At 37.8% G+C, this 21,370-nt stretch overlaps 1 protein-coding gene across 1 annotated transcript in view; it reads left to right on the forward strand.

Annotated features, from left to right (window-relative positions):
* Positions 1-21,370, forward strand: part of THSD7B (thrombospondin type 1 domain containing 7B) — an 808,101-nt gene that overhangs the window by 337,460 nt on the left and 449,271 nt on the right. Inside the window, exon 6 of the mRNA XM_058548890.1 lies at positions 17,060-17,215. Within this exon, the coding sequence (XP_058404873.1) occupies positions 17,060-17,215 (156 nt within the window). The remainder of the gene's footprint in view (positions 1-17,059; positions 17,216-21,370) is intronic.

Below are 21,370 nucleotides of genomic sequence, written 5' to 3' on the forward strand. Positions count from 1 at the left end.
TGGTGTGTAAAAGGAGAGTTAGAGATTCCTCCAAACTGTCCTTTGATTGATAGAAGTATTGCATTTGCCTTCATGATTTATTTTGAGATGCTCTAGGAAGCCTTCCATAGTAGAAATAGTTATGCTGAAATTCTCCCACTACCAATCTATTCCTTTGGCTTAAGAACTGTTTAAATAAAAGTATTCTCAGTGAAAAGATAAGACATTATCCTAAAGACCTTATGACATTGTATGTTAAGGATACTTTAATCTGAACTAGTTTAATGAGACTACATTCCGTTTAATTTTTGCTTTACCTAATCATTTTTTATTTATAAAAGAAATGTATTATAAAAATTTATATAGAGAATATATACCGTAGAAAGTTAAAAAAATTTCCCTCAAGGCTGCCTCAATAATCTCAGGGATAGTTATTATAAATGAATTGGCATAAATACTTCCTTGTCTAATTTTGTGTACAACACACACACACACACACACACATCTAAATGTGCATTCAGATATATATATTTTTTCCTTATTACAAAAAATAAACCTTACCTGGCATCATTTTTTGCAACTTGCCTTTTGTCACTTGATTTTTCCATGATGAGTCATATATATAGATACCTCATTATAACAATTGCATAATGTCTATAGTAGGGGTGATCTTAGTTAGTTTAATTATTTCCTATTAGAAGGGCATTTAGGGCTTTTATTTCTTATAACAAATAGCGTTGAGGAGAACATCAAGCTATACATCTAGCTTTGTTTAAATGTCAAATGTCAGTATTTTAATATGATTCCTAGAAGTGGGATTTTTGGATTTGTGCATTTCAGGTTTTGATAGATATAGCCAAAATTTCTTCCAAAATCGCTGTACCATTTTACATTTTGTTAAGTGTCCAAGCATGCCAGTTTCTTCATGTTTTTGCCAGTAATAAATATTTTAATTTGTTTTTAATTTTTACCAACTGGATAAGACAGAATTGTACTCTTGCTGCTTGAAGTTTATTTCCATGATCACTAGTGAGAATTTATTTATCCAACAAATATTTGTTGAGCACCCGCTATATGCTGGGAACTGTTTTAGACACTTGGAATATAGCTATAAACAAACTAGAAATACAGCTGTAAACAAAGCAAAGTCCTTCTTGTGGTATTTACATTCTTATGGGAAGATAAAGATAATGGATAATTTGAGGAAAAAATAACATATTGGAAGGTGATAATTGCTATGAAGAAAAATAATGTAGGCTAAGAAAAGAGATAATAGTGAAGAGATGGGTGAGACTATGTATTGCTTTAAATAGGGAAGTCAGAAAAATTCTTTCTTGAGAAATGATATTTGAGCAGAGACTTAAGTAGAGAAAGGGAATGAGACTGCAACTCTTTGGGAAGAGTGTTCCAGGCAGAGGAGAAAAGTGCAAAGTCCTGAGGTAGCTATGTGCTTGGAATGTTGTCTGATGCAGCCAAGAGGTTCTCACTTGGAGGAGGTTGAGGCAGGGGAGACAGGCGGGAGGTGAGTCCTAGGCTTGGCGCTGGACCGGGACCGGGTGATGCAGAGACTGCTAGCCAAGGCAAGCGTTTGAGATTTAGTCCAGTGAGATGAAACGCCCAGTTTCTCTGAGCATTCTTGCAGCCCAGTGGTGAACCAAGGGCCGGGCAATGCGAGTGGTAAGCCTGCAGCAGGCAATAAGGCTGCATTGTTTGGAGAGCATTTGTAAGCGATAATTAGACCAATCAGAAAAAAATAGAGAACAGATTAGTAATTGCCAGGTTAATTAGTGATGAGAGGGGGTAGGTGTGGCTATAAAGGGATAGCACAAGAGAGCCTTGTGGTGGTGGAACCATTTTGCATCTTGATTGAATTACTCGTAACACAAATCTACACAGGTGAAGAAATTTCGTAGAACTACACACACATACACACACAAATGCATGTAAAACTGGTGAAATCTGATTAAGCTCTGTAGATTATACCAATGTCCATTTTCTGGTTTTGATATTGTTCTCTGGTTATGCAAAAAGTTACCATGGGGGAAACTTGGTGAAAAGTACATAGAACTTCATGCCCATTTTTTCTTTTTGTAACTTCCTGTGACTCTATATTTACTTCAGAATCAAAAGTAACAAAATGTTATCACCAAGACCTGCAATTCTTAACAATATCAGTGATAAAAATCCTCCTCCCCTGGGGTTGGCTACTGCCACTGTCCCCCGTTGACCCTTGGTACCCACTGTTACAGCCTCCAATTTATGCTGAACGTTCTTTACTATCACTCTTCTCTGCTAAGCACTTGGGTAGTGAATACAGTGAACTTAGGTTTTAATATAGATCAAGACATAGATATAGCTAGAGGTTTGTTTAAACTATTGCCCCAAACTTCCTACATACAGTTTTTTTTAACATATGATACTCCATACTTGGATAAACAATATGCCAATAATATTTTTAACCAAAGAAAGACTTGTTACAAAATCTAGTAGGTAACTTTATAAAATAAATGTAAGGGAAGATTGAGAAATGAAAGACAATAACTAAAATTTTGTCTATTATGCTATTTTTTTTTTTGGTGAGGGAGGTTGGCCATGAGCTAACATCCATTGCCAATCCTCCTCTTTCTGCTGGGAAGATTGGCCCTGAGCTAACATCCATGCCCATTTTCCTCTATTCTACATATGGGACGCTGCCACACCATGGCCTGATGAGTGGTGCATATGTCCGCACCTGGGATCCAAACCTGCAAACCCCCGGCCTCCGAAGCAGAGCGGGCGCACTTAACCACTATACCACTGGGCCGGCCCCTTTAATGCTATCTTATAAATTACTACACTTTTTATTTGGTGTTCTTAAATTCTCTAGGCAATAATCACAAATAAATAGTAATGTTTATCTTTTCTCATTTACTATTTATAACTTTTATGTCTTTTTAAATTTTACTGCACTAGCTAGGAAATCCAGTACAAGGGTAGATCATAACGTTAGCTGATATCTCTGCCTTTTTTCTGACTTAAATATTTAGTGATATCTCTGCCTTTTTTCTGACTTAAATATTTAGTTTTTCACCCCTAAATATGATTTGATTGTGATTGATGTTAGATAGCATTTATTAAGTAAGGGAGTTTGTTTTTCTGTTTGTATACATAGATTTATATGTACTCTATTTATATATGTATATAAATAAATAGTACATATATATCATATCACATATATCATACCATATTGTATCATATATCGTTATACACACACACACACACATATGTATATATACAGACATACTTACTGAGATGAGTTTTTGAGTTTCCTTCCTCAATCTCATCATGCAGTAAGTTATGTTAACAGATATCCCAATGTTGAACCACCCTTGCATTTTAAGGGGAAAAAATCTTTTTCTTTTAATTTTTTAATTCTTTTAATGTGCTGCTGGATTAAATTTGCGTATTCTTTCAATGTTTTAGTGTGTTGGCAGATTAAACTTGCAGTACCATAGACATAGTAGGAAAAGGAATATTTTTGAGTGATTATCTTTTGGATTTTTGTATATTTATTTATATGTGCAATTTCATTTTATAAGAATTATTTTTCCCTCTGATGTCCTCTAGTATCAGGTTACAAAATACAAAATGGGATTAGTTATATAATGCGAGTGGAAATGTAATAAGGAGTAGAGAGAGTAGTAACTTCAGAGTGTTGAGAAGCCCAAGCATGCTTCCCACCAACGTGTATATCATTGGCCAAAAGGCAGCAAGAGGGTCCTGCATACCTGGGATCTTAAAAAATGAGACACCAGAAAAAAAAAGAGAGGGCCCTACAGACCATCTTCACAATTATGCCCACGTTATTCCAGGCTTTTTCAGAATTTCTTACCCTGTCCTTGATCTTTTTTCTTCTGTGAATTCCTGTCTCATGTATAACTGGTACTAGGCACGTGGATGCCTAAGCAATACCTGATTTGTAACAGTCCCTAGTTTTAATGTGCAAATCTAATTCATCTGATCAAATTATAAAGTCACCAAGATATGGGATTATGTGCTCTCTTCTCTGGGACTTTGTAGCAGTGCCTAGAAAAAGGGCTGGGTGTTAATAACTGCTTTGCCTCGAGGAAGCAGGGAATGGGGTGGGAAGGGGACTTTAGTAATTCACCATTTTATTGCAATTTCAGCTCAGTTAGCGTGTCTTATTTGGCAGTGATCTGTGTTAAGTAGGTACTTTGTGCTTCCAAAATATTTCCTTTTGTGAAGAATGTAGTCTTTCCTTTTAAAATTACACTGCTCATTGCTAAGAGGTTACAAAGGTAAATGGCCTAATGTGGACACTTCCACACTGCTTCTATTTGAATTTTTGGACTTTGGAATCATTAACAAATAAATTTAACATTCTAATCTCCAATGCTAGCGTCTGTTAGCCTTGCTCTTAGTTCCACTAGCCATTTTTCCTTTGTGGTGTGTTGGTATCTTATTTTTAAATACATTGGCTAATCTCAGACTGTTTAATCTGTTACTGATTAGTTCTTCCCTCTATTGTGTTTTCATTGATATGGGATCATATTTATTTTCTCGATTAGTCACCTGGATTTTTTTTTTTTACTTTTTACAATATGTATCTCTTAGTTGTTTTTTTTGCTCTAAACACATCTCTGATGCATTTTCTATTTTTTTCCCGAAGTTTTCAATTATAAAAAAACTCACTGTGGTTTATGACTGCAAGTATGCCTTCTAATTTCCAGGAGGAACTTTTAAACCAACTTGACTCTACAGGTACTTCTTATTCTTTAAGGTCATACATGAGCAGGGCCATAGGCAGCACAAACCGTGTCATTGTGTGAATTAGAAAAAGTCGCCCTCTCTGGGTGGAAGTATTAGAAAGAGATACCCTTCTGAACATAAACCAGAGGGTATAGCTTGGCTAGAGGAGCATGGCTGGATTTCAGTGGCTCCTTGCCCCTTTGGCAGGGTGACCTTTTGCAGGCTCAGCTTGTACAACCTTATGTAGAACCCTGTATATTACGATTCTGTAGGTATCTGTAGGTATCTCCATATTCTTTCAAATGTTCATCAAATCTTTGCTACCAAACTCTTTCCTTTTTAATATCTGGATTAGAATTGAGCTCATCTAGCCATATTAATACATTTGTGTATTTATTCAATATTTGTTGAATACCAACTCTCTGCTCGTCAGTATTGGAGGAGCTGGAGGTACAATGGTGAGCAGGACAGACAGAATGGCTGTTCTGTGGAATCTGTTTTGCAGTGGGGATTTAACTCAATTTATGTGTTATTATTTAATTATCTACACAGCCTTTCATCATAGGTGGAAATAAACGTTTATTTCAAACTGCTTGTTGAAAAAAGAGTTCTGTATTTTTTTGTCTTGGTGTTAAGCACTTGACTAGTTGAAAACATACTAATAATGACTCTTAGGTAGAAATAAATGGTCCAGTCCTAACAACAGGGTTGTTGCAACCTAATTGAGAAGGAGAAGAAATACCCATTTCCTGAAGAAGGACATAGTCGTCTGTAGAATAAAATAGGCCCTGAATGAATGTGAAGTACAGGCGTGAGTAGGGTGTGATAGGATTAATCAAGGATATTTTTTTTTAACTAGAGGTAGCGTAAATGAGTGAACCAAGTACAGGACAGGGAATTCCAGGATGATACTTACACTAACTGTATGTTGATCTTGGGCAAGTCATATAACCTCTTTAGGCCTTGATTTTTCTCATTTGTAGAAACAGGCTATTGTATAAGATATCATTAAGATTGCGTCTGTTCCAAGATTCCATGAGAGAGCGTTATCTCTGAAGGGAAAGGATATTCCACGTTGACTGCCATTTTTCTTAGGATCTGGCTGGATACTCTGAGACATAAAACTTCCTCAGACCACACAAGTGTCAACTCAGAAAAGGATTGAGAAGTTTCTTTTCCCTAAAAATGTAGCAGTATATATCTGTTTTTGATTATTAAAAATATAAAATAAGAAAATAATTCTAGATGAAAAATGTCTCATATCATTAGTTGGCAGTCAATGTTAAGTAGAGAGGACAAATTTGGTTATTGCCTGGTGGCCTGCAACATGTGGGCCTGTCTTTGTTCTCTTCATAAGAAATATGTCAGAAAGCAGGAACGGTGGTATTAGGAGTCTGTGTCGTGTTTGGATTCTGTTGAGCCAGATTGGAAGCAAGATGGTTCTGACTAGGTAACACTGGTAGTCCTCAGATGAGATGCTTCATTATTACCTTTGATCTCCCATAGGGAGCCTCTGAAGACTCCCTGACTTTTGTGCCAACTGAGTTGTCTACTTTAAAGATCTTGACCTGCCAAAAGTCGGAAAATTATCTGAACAACTTTACTCATTCAGGACTTTTTCTCCCCCAAATAGTGGTCCTGATGAACATATCTTATGTTTGAGCTTCATTGGGTTGAACAAAACAGTGTTTGTTAGAGCACCTCAATTAAGAACGTATAAATGTTAAAAAAAAAAAAAGATTGTTGCAACTATATCTCTTTTTATATTATAAAAAAATCTATATTACTTTGAAAAATTCAATTCGCCTGCCCTTTAAAAAATAGGTACTAACATTTTCAGAATGAATGCTTATTTGCATTTAATAACCTATAAGTATATCCATACAGCTTTTAATATATAGTCATCTAAGTGCATTTTTAAATTAAATGATTGCTGTCTCATTTTTTGGTGCATTCTTTCTGAAATTAAGACTTTATAGAAGACAATTATAATATTTTAAAATATGTCATCGTCCTCTTTATCTTATATCTATTTTGCTTTGATGATGTATGTAAACGTAAAAAATTAGAGTATGCAACTTCTCAAGACAGCTTTTTAATAGCGTGATTACTGTTTAGGCAAAAGAAGAAATTCATAAAATTCTACAGCATATGAACTGTTTTAAATTGTCTCTATTCTCTTCACGCATCAGAATTCAACCAGGAAATAGCATATCTTATTGGTTAATGTATCGTCTCCTGCTTATTGCAATGAAAATATTATGTAGATTCCAACTTCAAGCAAAACGCAGGTATTGAGAAGTACTATAATCAAATTAAAAAGATAGTTTCCAGCCTACAGCCATGGAAATGTGCAATGAATCCAAGAATTTGAGAGCCTTGAACTGGAAGAGTCTAACATGGTGATGAATAACACGGGAAACCAGGATCACGCTGGCTGGATTCAAGTCCTCCTGCCTCTGCCATTTTATAATTAGAGAATCTTGGGCATATTTTTAAAACTTCGGTAGTCTCATTGGAAACGGGAGATACTAGTAGTACGTACCTCATAGAATTGTTTTGCTAATTAAGTCAAAATATACTTGTAAATTGCTTAGCAACACAATTTAAGTTCAATATGTGTTCTAGTCCATTCATTCTCAATGGGGATGGTGTTGCTCCCCAAGGGGACTGATTCTTGGAGTGAAAAAATCTTATGCTTTATATATATAAAGCACACACACACACACACACACACATTTGTGGTGTAAAAATATCATGGAAGAGGGAGGGATGATTAGGGAAAAAGTGTTTACAAAGGCTCTTAGGGAAGAGGTAATGTAACAAAAGTGAGAAACACATGATAGTCTCATTTATTTTACAGAAGCTAAATTGCTAAGAGATTTGCCCTATCAACACAGGTAGTAGTAGGCTCTCAATGTAATGTGTTTTTTTGGCGAGAAAGATTGGCCCTGAGGTAACATCTGTTGCCACTACTCCTCTTTTTGTTTGAGGAAGTTGGCCCCTGAGCTTACATCTGTGCCAAACCTCCTCTATTGTGTATCTGGGTTGCCACTGCAGCGTGGCTTGATGGGCAGTGTGCAGGTCTGCGCCTGGGATCTGAACCTGTGAACCTCGGGCCGCCAAAGTGGGGAATGAACTTAACTCCTATGCCACTAGGCTGGCCCCATGATGTTGTTGTTGTTGTTTTGGGTTTTTTTTTTTTTTGTGTGTGTGAGGAAGATTAGCCCTGAGCTAACATCTGTTGCTAATCCTCCTCTTTTTGCTGAGGAAGGTTGGCCCTGGGCTAACATCTGTGCCCATCTTCCTCTACTTTATATGTGGGACACCTGCCACAGCATGGCTTGATAAGCAGTGCGTAGGTCTGTGCCCCGGATCTGAACCTGCGAACCCCAGGCCACTGAAATGGAGCATGCGAACTTAACCACTATGCCACCAGGCCAGCCCCCATAGTGGTTTAATGATAATATTTTGCCTGTTTGCTTTTTAAAAATAATACTCCATAAATGTTCAGAAGATTGACTCCCCAACCTGTTAATCATAAAGTTTTTTGAAGATATAAATCCTACTGTACTCTCTGCTACCCTTTCTCAATTCTGACCCAAGACTTCTGAGTTGGGTTTAGCCAGGTTGGAAGCTACTAATTTATAATATTGGCCTTGACATAGTGAAGAGCTACACAATGTAGGGCTTGTAATATAGGAATAGATCTGGGAGGAAGGAGCTTTCATCCAGTTTTGCAATGCAGAGGTTTTGGTTAGTAAATTTTGTTTTACTTCTAAAAATTTATAATGCAGTTCCTCATACAAAAGAATGAACTATTCTGCATTTCAAAAATTATTGTCCAGTGTCTTGTTCCTATCACTACTTAGGGACCTGGTGAATCCCAGGAGCCTTCTTTTGAAGTTGAATAAACTTGTTCAGTCTAAAACGATTTGCAAATTTCAAGTGGCATATGCTAACAAGGATATCAGGTACAGTGAGGCCTTCATTTTCCCTTCCTTTACAAACAGAGTGATGTGCATATTTTAGAGACAGATGGTTCTTTCTTGGCCCTGTAAAATAATCAGCACATATTTTCCCATTTGTTTTTTGGTTCCTTAGAAAGAGCTATAAGCTTTGGGGTTAACAATGTTGTTCCTAGAGGATCATGTCACTGTAGAAAATATGGATTTCCCCTTTTTGTTACCATTATTACAAATTTCCGTTCAGTTATTCCCAGGTTGAGATATCCAACTTCTAAATCAACAGAGAGAAATGTCTGACTTGCTTGGTTCTGATGGACTAACAGGGCATCCTGTGACCAGTACTGAAGTCTGGGAGACCCAGCTCTGCTTTCTGTCACCTCCTTCTTATCAGAACTTCCTGTTCCCTTTCCCTCCTCTGAGACATCCTAATCTGAACCATGTTTTTTGTATTTTTAAAAACATCCTTCTTCTTTCCAATTCTTGCCCAATGGACTTAGGGACATTTTCCTGTCACCTCTGTCCTTTCTCAGTTGATGAATTGGATATGGTTAATGAGGAGCAAGAATATGCTAGTGATACTCTGTGTACTCAGTGGATGGTGAACTTTGCATCCATTTGTCTCCCTTCCCCAGTTTCAAAGCTGCCTTAATGGTTTCTTTGGTCATCCTTTGCTCTTTGAAAAAATCTTAAGGGGGTGTGTGTGTGTGTGCTTATTGTGAACTCATTCTAATGGCCCTAAACCTAAATTTTAAGATGAACATAATCATTATAATCTAATTTCATCCACTCCTTCAAACGTTTAATAATAATCATAAGTACCTTTCAGAATCACATAAAAATACCCACCTAGAGTCAGCTCTGATGGCCTACTGGTTAAAGTTCGGCGCTCTCACCGCTTCGGTGGCCCAGGTTTGTTTCCTTGTTGTGGAACCACACCGCCTGTCTGTCAGTTGCCGTGCTGTGGTGGCAGCTCACATAGAAGAAGCAGAAGGAGTTATAACTAGGATATACAACCGTACACTGAGGCTTTGGGGAGGAAAAAAGTAAGACGAAGATTGGCGACAGATGTTAGCTCAGAGCAAATCTTTCCCTGTAAAATAAAGAAATCCTTCCCTACATTGGGTTCATAATTTCTTAAAATAAAAAAGAAATACCCACTTAGCTCCTCATCTTCCTTTAACAACTTACCTTCCCTATGTTTTGGCCTTTGCTGTTGATATTTTTAAACCAATTTTTTTCTACTTTGTCTTGCTTCAAAATGTTTTAGAAATGGACATGATGTTCATTTATCTATTTTCCTGATTAATTATTACTATTATAGTAGAGTTTTTTCCTATCATAATTTTATTACAAATAGTGTCGTGTTAAAGGATGTGGGCTTTTAAGAACCCTGGATCTTCATTTGTCATTTATTAGCCTGGTCATTTTAGGCAAATAATTTATCCTCAGTAATTTCATCTATAAAATGAGAATGATAATTGTATTTACGGTGGAGTGATTGTGGTGAATAAATGATAAATTGCATTAAAGTGCTTATTAGCACAGTGCCTGGAACCAAGTAGGTTGTTAATACATATCAGCTATTATTACTAACATTAACCATTAAACTAACATTAAATAGGCATTTGGTGTCATTCTTGGGAAAACTTGCCCTCATTTAGCTCTTGCTGTTGTTTCTATGGGAAAATGAATTCCAGGTCACAAAGTGCTGAGTAGGAAGAGGACCCTTGCACTCAAACCATTTCAAAAGCTGCACTTGCCTGACTTTGCGTATTTCTGCTGCCGTTGTCTCTGGAGATAACTCTTTCTCTTACCTGCCTCTCTGCCGTTTCACTTTTTCTCTTTACCTGACCACTTCCTCATCTTTCACTTATCTCCTTTCCATTCTCTCTCATCAATAATGGTATTTTTAACACACTAAAGTGTAAAAGTGACCTAAAAGCCTTTTAGGTCAGCCCTGGTTCTTTCCATCCTGTCCATATTCCTCTTTCAGTTCTTAGCTACAAGTCTGAGAAATAATCAGAAAGAAATTCTCAAAACAGAAGAGAGAATATATGATGACAGAAATATTTGAATATAGGTCTTAAAGCCACTATATTTCTCCCCTAATTATGTAATTGTTGTCTACTGATTCTGATTACTTTCTAAAATTGTATACATATTTCATTTATTTTGTCTTCATTTTTATTCTGAATATTGTTTTCCACTTTTGCCTATAGTGTTGTTACCCTGTAGCATTAAGAAATTCACTAGTCAATAGGCATTTTCCAATTGCTATATGAAATGAATGAAATTTGGAAAACTTTTTGACATGTGGCCAAATTTTGCATAATTATTTCTAATTGCAGGAATTATTTTTAGATATTAAATTCACTGTACACACACGCATCCTCCTGCCAAGTTGTATTGCACAGTACTTTGCTAAGAGAGTCGCAATATGGCAAAAATTAAGCTTTATTAGGTATGATAGGATGAGATGTGATTTAATTCTTTAAGCTGCCTGTAAGTGCTAGAAGACAGATTTGCTTTTATTCTATTCACTAAGTTAAAAGAATGATACATTATTTTGCAAATCCCAGTGCAAAAGGCAATTGAAATAATACATGAAGCTTCTTGAAGGAAAATAGCTTTCTGGTTAAAACTGTAATATTATTTATCTTTCCCCTTCAACCATTTGACTCCTTCAGTCTGTAGAAGCAGCCTATTTATTTTAGCAGTAAGGTGGATTGAATTTCTGCCAAGTCAGTATACTCCCTAAATGAATATGTCAGAGGCAATATTGTTTCTCAAAAATCATTCAGAAAGCAACATTTTTACATAAGTAGGCTCTTTCATTAGTTTTGAATTAAATCTTAGCAATTGCTGTTTCTATTATAGTCGTTTCTTGGAAAGCTCCTGGAATGAGGGGATCCTGAGTTTTGAGTGAGAATTCCCTTTGGAGTTTACAGTGCCTTCATTTGATTTGGAAAACTGAAATGAAATAACTTCTTTGTCTAACTTTGTGAAGGTTGATGTCCTTCTAGAAGTCAAATATCTTACGTAACATCAACTGAAGATGGAATGTGTTGTTTGCAGGAGTCCTTAGGTATATCTAAGATAGAAAGTGGGCAAAATAATCCAGGTTTTAAGAGTTCCCAGGAAGAAGCATCATCTTTACTTTCTTTTTATCTCGACCTCCTTGAAAATATTAGAAAAAAATCAATATCTTGTGACTAATTCCATGACCATCTTCAAGATACTTCTTTCTGTCCAGAGGGAAAGGTGAGCTCAATTATGCCATGGCAGAATTACCTCAAACCCTTTCTGAAGTTTGAAAAACTGACTTGATTTTTCATCCAATAACAGATATATTAAAAAATAAGAAAATTCCATTGACTCCTGTGATAACTCTTTTTACTTTAAGCAAATATAACTCATTTTTTAACAAAACTAGAGAAGAATGCCTGGTTATTAATTATAATTAATTGAATATTATTATTATGCAATTTCAGTTCATTTCTTTTCGAGACCTTAAAAGGAATTGAAATTTAGGTCTTACAAAATGGCCATCAGTAGAGGTGGGGGGAGAATATAATTTTATTGGATCTTTGCCAACTTATTTCTGTGTTAATTCAAATTAGTTTGGATTAGAGCTTGATTTAGTTTCAAAGAATAAAATGTGAAGGTACTCATTTTTTTTTACAATGGTAGTCACATGCTAATGATCACAACAGGCATTTTTCTTCTTAATTACAATTCATTTTGATTGAATTTGTATGCTCATCTGAAATCACCTTGTCATTAAGGGAAATCGTGAACACTGTACATTTCTAAAATTAAGAACAGTTTTTTTTGACATTAAACATATTACCTACCCAGCATATTTTTCCGCTTGTTAATTAACATTCTGTTCATGGAGTAGTTCATTATTTAAGGCAACTTTGCAATCATTAGTAGCAGACTTCCACATTTCTTGTAAAGCAGGTCAATTTAATAATTTCTTATTGCAAATGAAAAATTCCAGGTTAGGCGCCAAAATATCCAGTGTTAATGACTATTGCATATGTACAATCATTTAGAATACTGTAATATATTCTCTAGCATTTAGAAAGCTACTGGTATGTAGCGATCTCAATTTATCCAAGTTATAAATTATTTGGCTGTTTAACGCTTTGTGACCATGAGAAGTCTCTATAGGGACTCACATTGCTGCCTAACATTGCTGCTTACAACATTGCTGCAGAATAGCCTATGAGACCCTGGATAATTGTGTATCTATCTAGGCCAGGGAGTGGGTCAACGTAGGAATGGCAGAAGACTTCAAGATGACATGGTCTAAAAGACAGCTGGAGTGAGTGGGCCAAGCACAGCCCTGCACTGCATACGTCGCTATTTACAGTGGGGATTCATTGCATAAGAGAAGTCAGAGTTAGGAAAGAGAAATAAAGACGTTTCAGTCCATAGATCCAGAGAAAGGAGTGCAGGTGAGAAGAAAAGCAGCAGTTCTTTCTACAAACATCACAGCTGGAGTTTGGCCAAGAAGAAATGAGGGTTCCATAAAGAGTAAACTGCACAGACCATCCAATTCCAGGCGTCCCAGGTCATGCCCTCCACCTCACCCACCTCCAAGATAGTTTTATTACAACATGAATAGCCACAAATGAAAGAAGTAAATAGCTGTTTGAAGTAGAGTAAATTTCGGTCTTACTACCTCCTACCTGGTAAGGGAGGCCTGGAAAGGGGTTTGGAGGAGTTTTGAAGTATCAATGAAAGAGGGAAGGATTTGGACTTTATTTAAAGGGTTAAATTGAGCCTACAGCCTTCATGCATACCTTGAACCTGTCATGTCACTGGCTGCCTTCGTTGTGGTCGCTATGGTTCGTAAACAAAATGTCCTTGGTAGAGACAACCTCATCTGTCCTTTCTTATGTCTTCATTCCATGAAAGGAAAACCAAGAGGGACAGGTGGAGGGGAGTAAGCCACCTGGGACAAGTCTCAGATCTTTCTCTGCCTTAGACTTGCAGAGTGAACATGGAGAAACTACCTAAGGTCTTTGGAGCTCAGTTCTTCAGTAAAATTGATGAATTAGATTAACTTAGCTCTAAAGCCCCCTTCTAGCTCTAACAGTCAATAGGCGTAGAAATATCCTGTGTTCACTATTTTGCGGGAGATGACTATCTAAGTGGTCTGAAGCTGGTAAGTGCTTTGTGACTTACTCATGATTTATTTCTGGAGCAACTGTAGCCCAGGGGGTCTGAGATAGAGATAGGTTGACCCAAGCACATTGATTCAATGCCTAAATGAAGCATCTTAGACATGTCACCTGGGACTGGAAGAATTTATTGATATGGATTAAGATCTACTGTCTGTCAAAGCAGCAGGTGCTGAAGAGGCATGAGTGCTGTGACAAATGGCTTCACTCCCGCCCCTGGGCCTCCAGTTATGTCACTTAGTAGTCCCCAGGGAAATCCCTCCCTGTTCTCCAGCACACCACATCCCTCCCTACTTCCAGATCTTAGGAGTACCATTAGCCCTAATGTCCACCAGTCAACCAATTGACAGTTAAGTATTTGTCAATGGGGACCTAAAGGGACTTAACCTCACACCTCCCAATAATCCTCAACAGACCTCCAAAAATAAGCCAAATAAACATAATATTTGTGTAAAAACAGTGTCCTTGACAAATGCAGCTTCAGGACAAGTTCTCCCGTCTCTTTACAACCCTACCACCAACCTGGAGCCTTTCTTGCACAGCCATTCTGGAGATTCTAATGAAATTTTGTGCAGGCCTACTGTGTGCCTGGGTGCTGTCCTGATGGATTAACTAGTTTCAAGTGCAGGGCCCAGCCTGAAGTACAGAGGTTGTGGCAGCAAGTGTCTACTGGGTCTTGGAGCTGAGACGTTTGTGGCGTCTTCTCAACATGGATCATCAGACATTTAAGGTCTGTCTGGTGCTTCAGGGGAACAGTCATGACAAAGGAAAAAGAAGCAGAATTAAGGGTTTTCCAGTCTTGTTATTGGGGCTCATAGGCTCATATACAATTAGTATCAACTCACACTGGAATATGGGCTCCATGAGGGCAGGGCCCTTGTCTGTTTTACCCACTCTTCTGGCTTAAGCACCTACCACAGTGTTAACACATGGTAGGTGCTTATTAATGTAGGTTGAATGACCGATGACGAGGCCACATAATGCAGTGGTTGAGAGACAGACTCTGGAGCCAGACTACCTGGATGCAAATCCCGGCTCTGCTGCTCACTAATTGGGAATGTGGGCAAGTGAGTAATCTTTTCTGTGCCTCAGTTTCCCCATTTCAAACTAAGAATAATATTAATATATATCTCAAAGTTATGCAAGTTAAATAAATTGATGTTTGTAACCAGTGCCTGGCATGAACTAGAACTGTTTATTAAATAACTAGATTAATCAGTTTATATGCCCTACTTCCTTTTACATCATTACTGAGGTTTTGTTTTTTTACCTAAAGTTTGAATTTTTGAGAACACATGCTAACAAGCATGGGCCTGGACCCAAACACATTTCTACCTTAAGATCTCTGGCTATGCAGCTTTCTACTTACACAATGCTCTGAAGCATCTCTTTCCATCAATTTTGTTAATATGCTACTTGACTTACACTTCTCAACTGAGAGCTCCTTGAAAGCAGACACCACCCCAGAGGGCCTGATTTAGAGTGGGTACTCAGTGGTTGTGGAATGAATGCATGATATACTCAGGGAATGGCTGTGTCGTGCATTTTCTCTTGCTCACTCCTTCCCTAGGAGTTCTTCTCTACCCCCAGTTTATCAGTCTCATGGATACATCCCCAGTCCTGGTCACTCCAACTTCCCCATCCTACTGTTGTCATTGCCAGCACAATCTCTGTTTGATCACCACCTCTGCTCAGGTAACCCTTTACCTTCCCCCAATATCTGCTCTCTCTTCCTTTCCCTGTCTCCTCCACTTGGCTTGCTATCTTTGACATTTACATTGACAGTCATGCTTTGCCCCTGCCTTTTATTTTAAGTCAGGGCAAATCTTCTTGGTAAACCATAAAATAATTAGTTGCAAACAAAACATTTTTATTTTCTCATTCGCGCTCATAATCACCTCAAGCTGTCCCATTGTTCATTAGAAACACTTTTTCCCCCAGGGGTTACAACTTCTTCATAACAGTAATTTTTTTTTTTTTTTTTGCCTATTGTTTTGATTTAGGTTCAAAGTTGTGCTGGTCAGAGCAGCGACGTATTGCCAACTTCACAGGCTTTAACTCACATCTTATGTAAAGAGTGAGGAAGCGAAGCAGATGGTGTGGTGTGGTTCATCACCCAATCCTCTCACGCCAGTCTCTGCTTTTGAAGCATTTGTAATCTGCTTAACTGGATGGAAATGACATAGAGGAAATATTTAGACAATAGTATAAGCCAGTCCATAAGATAAAACTGTCTGAACTTAAGCCATTTGCTCACAAACTCTGAATTGCTCCAAAATCTTCTTAGCCTGAGGTCACCTTCTGCAAGTTATGCATTTAGCTGTTCTTTTATTGTGTCATTTTCAGTTATTGCTATCCCAGGTGCTGTTATGTTATCAACTCCACGAGGATCAGGATGTTGTCTTCTCCTTCATCTTTGTATTTTCATGGTGCTCAGAGTGGGTCTGCTTAGAGAAGGTACTTGGTGAATGTCACTGATGGACAGATGGTCTCTGCATCCTGAAGTGACCCAGTTGTGGGTGTGCTCTGGGTGCAGGTGTACAGAAAGAGCTGGAAGGCTCCTAGTTTGGCATTCCCCGTGGCACCCCAGACACTCCTTGTGCTTTTTGGGTAGCCTTACTAATGAAACTGACTTCCATGGGATAATTCTGCAGTCACAGATCTTGATTTTTCTTCTCAGTCTAGGAACCATTATTCTTCTGCATCTTCACAAGCTCCACCCCTCAGGGGAGTAACAGCAGTAGATTGGTTGTGCTAATCACCTCACCTCAGGGGTTCGGTTTTGATTTTTCCATAGCAGCCCAGTCATTTATATAGTCAAGATAGACTCATCTTGAAACTTCACAAAGCCATTTAATTTTTTTTAAATCATAACTCTAGATAATTTGTATCTGTATTTCCAGTCCTCTCTTGAATTCCCGGGGAATACTCTGTGAAGCAGCAAACTCAAGTGCATGCCCTTTGTCGCTGTCTTTTTTTGCCTTTCCTCACCCACAATGCTAATACTGTGGAGCTAAGCAACGGGTATTGGACAGTGTTGATGTTTTGTTTGCATATACTCTTTTGAACCATAAAGCTGAAGTGGGCAAGGGAGGAACACAAATAGACAGAGGAACAATTCTGGGGATGTCCAGAGAATGTGACGTGGGCCCTTATTTTTTTGTCCTTCAGTCTCTAGACCTGTGGAAAAGACATTATGTTTGGGACCTGCCCCTTCAGCCTCTCAGCTCTGCACTGTCCCTTGCTCTACAGACTGTATAGTGTCTTCCTGGTCAGCCTGGGGCCTGTGTGTCCATGAGAATTGCCGCGATCCTCAGGGAAGAAAAGGTGAGTGCCTTGTTTGCGTGTGCTTCATTTACTTCCAGGATACACACATTTATTCTGGTAGCTAAGTAGCCGATTAAGTCTGCTTAAGACAATATTTGTTTGTAAAATTTAGATAACCAGCTCAAGCCTGATAGCATTTAATTATTAGGGTGGCCATTGGGGACATTTCTGTGGAGCACAGAATCCGACCTTGATTGCCTTCCCATTAGTCTCATAGCTGGTGAAGTGAGTATTACTGAAAAACAGCAGAACTTAATGTTTTATATATTTAATGGTTATACTGAGGAAATTAGACATGATTTCTGTAATCACGTCAGGAAACAACTGTTTTGCATATTTCTTTATTTATTTTCAGATTTCCACATGCTGAATTTGATGTTATATTTCAGATTTTTACAAGGGCATTTATGTATGTTGTTTACTTTTTCATATTGTCCTCAGGCTTAAAGTGAAATCTTCAAACTTTATGTGCTTGTTGAGTTTTGTGGGCCTCTGGATTCTTGTTTTCTTTAGTTGGCTGCTATAGACACATCTCCATCTTCAAAAGTTCATTTTTGGTGACATCTTAACTTCGTTTTCATTGACCCTTCAGTTCGTATTGGTATTGTATTCCCTTAAATGGCAATACCGAAAAGAAATATTCTCTTGACTGAGAGAAATGAGATCTAAGGACATTCCAGAAGTTAGGTTGTGTTTCCTAAGAGTAATCCTAGTTATCACATGCAAAGAAAGAATACATGGCCCAGCGCTTGATGCTACAAAGCTGATGCTCTCAGCTTAATTCTGTATCCATTTGAAAATTCACATTTCAGAATCCCCAGAATGCACACATGCACACATGTGCATGCCCAGGTTCACACATCTACATCCCTGGGCTTTTCTCTTTATTCTCACTCTTTTGCTCTAATGCAGAAGAGGAGGATGACTGTTGAATCTAGGGCAGGAAGAAGCTAACTTTAGTTTTTTTAATCAAACAATTGAAATCTGGCTCTCACTGGAACCTGGAGCAGGGGGTGGGGTGGGGGAGTAAGGGGGGTGGGAAGCTCGTGCTGCTCATTTATTAGATATGTAACCAGATTATTCCCCACGCCTCTCCAGCTTATGGATACAAATAACTCCCCATTAATACTAATACCCACAATTTGTGGTCTTGTGGGCCACATGTGTATAATTGGACCCTGTAAGTCTCTTGTAATTGCATGTGAGACTCCCCAGAGTGACTTACATGTTATTAGAACGAGCCCTCTTGTGTTAGACCTGTGCCTCTCTCTTTTAAGGTTGCTGTCCAGCAAATCATTTGAGGTCGCACTTAGGCTCCCCTGGCTACTGTGTCCATGGCTGTCCATGCTGGCACAACTTCGCTGCATTGAGCATTGAATTCCTTTGCTTTCAGAGCGGTAGAATGCGTGCCAGGCCAAGTAGGCCTTGTATTATTTGGGATGCTTTTGGTTATAAGTGAGAGAAACCCAATTTAAACTGGCTTAAGCTGAAAGAAGGGAATGTATTAGCTCATCTAGCTAAAAATAGAAGGGAAGGTAGGGTTGCATCGAAGAATATCAACCAGGTCAACAGGTCTCAGTCTCCCCCGTTCATTCTCTTTCTATTTACAATCTTCTGTTTCTACAGTCTTCTATTCTTTTCTCTTTCCAGTCACAATCTTCTATTTCTCCATCTCTTAGTTCTCCTTTTCTCTCTATTAGATTCAGTTTAGGGCAGGCCCTCTCTGTGGCGTCTCTACTTTTATGCTACTGCTACTTTCTTTTTTTTTTTAATTGTTAAATTTTTGTGTATCCTTCTTGTTGGTAGATTTAGTCCGCATTAACATATGCCTTTTGGTGATTATTCATGTCCTTAGGTGATAGATAACAAGGCAACAACAAATTTCTGTAACTATAAGTTTGTTAACAAAAATTCTAGTATCAGATGTTGTTCTAAATGAATTCAGCGATATAATTAATTGTTTTCTGTTTCCTTGGAGGAAATATAACATTCAAACATTATTTTATCCAATTGACGTTTGATTTAAAACAAAACAAAACAAAACAAAATATTAGATACCCCTAATCTCATCCTAATAATCTAAGCTCGAGTACATAAAACTGTATTTATGATTTCAGTAGGGCAGATTGTGACTCTTTCAATTTCATCTAAGCTTTCAGAGGTAAGTTAATGTCAACATGGTCAGCAAATTGCAGATTGGAGAATGAAGCTAAAAATTTTCTATTTCCTTGATTCTTAGATATATTCTTTTCACATGTTCTAGGTTTCTAGATCTAATTGTGTCACAAAATCAATAAGTACATTTTATGTAGAGGTATTATTTATTCCAAAGCATTGTAATAAAATCAAGATAGTGTCTTATAAAGGATATATCTTATTTTTTTTATGGTCAATATTTTCCAGCTTTATTGAGATATAATTGACATACAATATTATTTAATTTTAAGGTATACAGTGTGATATTTGATATACATATGTATAAGAGAAATGATTACCACAGTAAGGTTAGTTGACACATCCATTGCCTCACATAGTTACCTTTTTTTTTTGTGGTGAGAAATTTTAAGATCTACTCTCTCTCTGTACCCCTGTATTAATTGCAGTGTTATTCACAACGGTCAAGATATGGAAACAACCTAAGTGTCCGTCAGTGGATAAATGGATAAAGAAAAAAAGATATATTCTTTCTTTAGTATTATGTGGCTGAATATTATTCAGCCATAGAAAAGGAAATCCTGCCATTTGTGACAACATGGATGGACCTTGAGGACATTATACAAAGTGAAATCTCAGACAGAGAAAGACAAATACTGTATGATCTCACTTATATGTGGATTCTAAAAAACCTGAACTCATGGTAACAGAGATTAGAAGGATGGTTGCCAGTGGCTGGAGGGTGGGGAAAATGGGGAGATGTTTATTAAAAGATACGAACTTCCAGCTCTAAGATGAATAAGATCTGAGGATCTCAAGTACAGCATGGTGATTACAGTTAACAATACTGTGTTGTATACTTAAAAATTGCTAAGAGAGTGCATCTTAAAAATTCTCACCACAAAAAAAAAAACTAAGTTTCATTTTAGATAGTAAATAAGATAGAAATAAATATCTTCCTTAATTATTCCAAGAAGAATCCTGGAATTGAATCTCATTGGCTGCTTTGTGTCATGTGCTCATCTCTGACACAATTGCTCTGATTGAGGCATGTGGGGTTGAAGTGGCCAGGTCCTAGGCATGTGACCCCACTGAAGGGACAGCTCCGTCCAAGCCTCACAGACTGAGTGTGGGAGAGGGGCGGCTCCCTCAAGTAAATATGAGGTGCTGATACTATAAGAAATAGAATCAATGTTGAGGTCAAACTTAATAAATGTTTACTAAATGCTTTGTCCCCTTTGTTCTCTGCCATATATTCTCTACAGCAATTCAGAGAATGCTCCTTTTCCTGATTCTGTGTTGCAATTTTTGTCACTTGAGCCAAATTTTCACGAAACCCTTTGTTGAAAGCTGCTCTTTCTTATTTCAGTCTTTCTTTTCCACACAACTCAGAATTGGTCCATGGAACTTAGCTGGGAAACTTATAACATTCCAATCCCTCCATTTGTCCAAGATGCTTTTATGCCAAACTTTTTCTTCATTGGTCCCTGTTCCCCTATTGCACAAGTCAACTCCTGCAAATACACCCTAGTCCATCATTCACTAGACACCACCTGTTGTGGGTTGAATTTTGTCCTCCAAAAAGGTAGGTTCAATCCTAACACCCAGTATATGTGAATATGACTTATTTGAATATAGGGTTATTGCAGATATAATCAAGGTAAGATGAGGTCTTCTTGGATTAGGGTAGGCCCTATTCTAATAACTGATGTTCTTATACAAAGAAGGAAATTTGGATACAGAGATATACCAGAGGAGAGTGCCGTGTGAAGATACAGAGACACAGAAAGCATAAGGAGAAGGCCATGTGAAGACAGAGGCAGACATTAGAGTGATGCTTCTACGAGCCAAGAAATGCTAAGGATTTCCTACAGCCACCACAAGCTAGGAGGGAGGCAGGAAAGTGATCCTTCCCTAGAGCATTAAGAGGGAGCAGGGCCCTACTGACACCTTGGTTTTGGGCTTCTAGTCTCCAGAACTGTGAGACAATAAATTTCTGTT

Source organism: Diceros bicornis, chromosome 10 (genome assembly GCF_020826845.1).
Source record: "Diceros bicornis minor isolate mBicDic1 chromosome 10, mDicBic1.mat.cur, whole genome shotgun sequence".
NCBI classification, from domain to species: domain Eukaryota; kingdom Metazoa; phylum Chordata; class Mammalia; order Perissodactyla; family Rhinocerotidae; genus Diceros; species Diceros bicornis.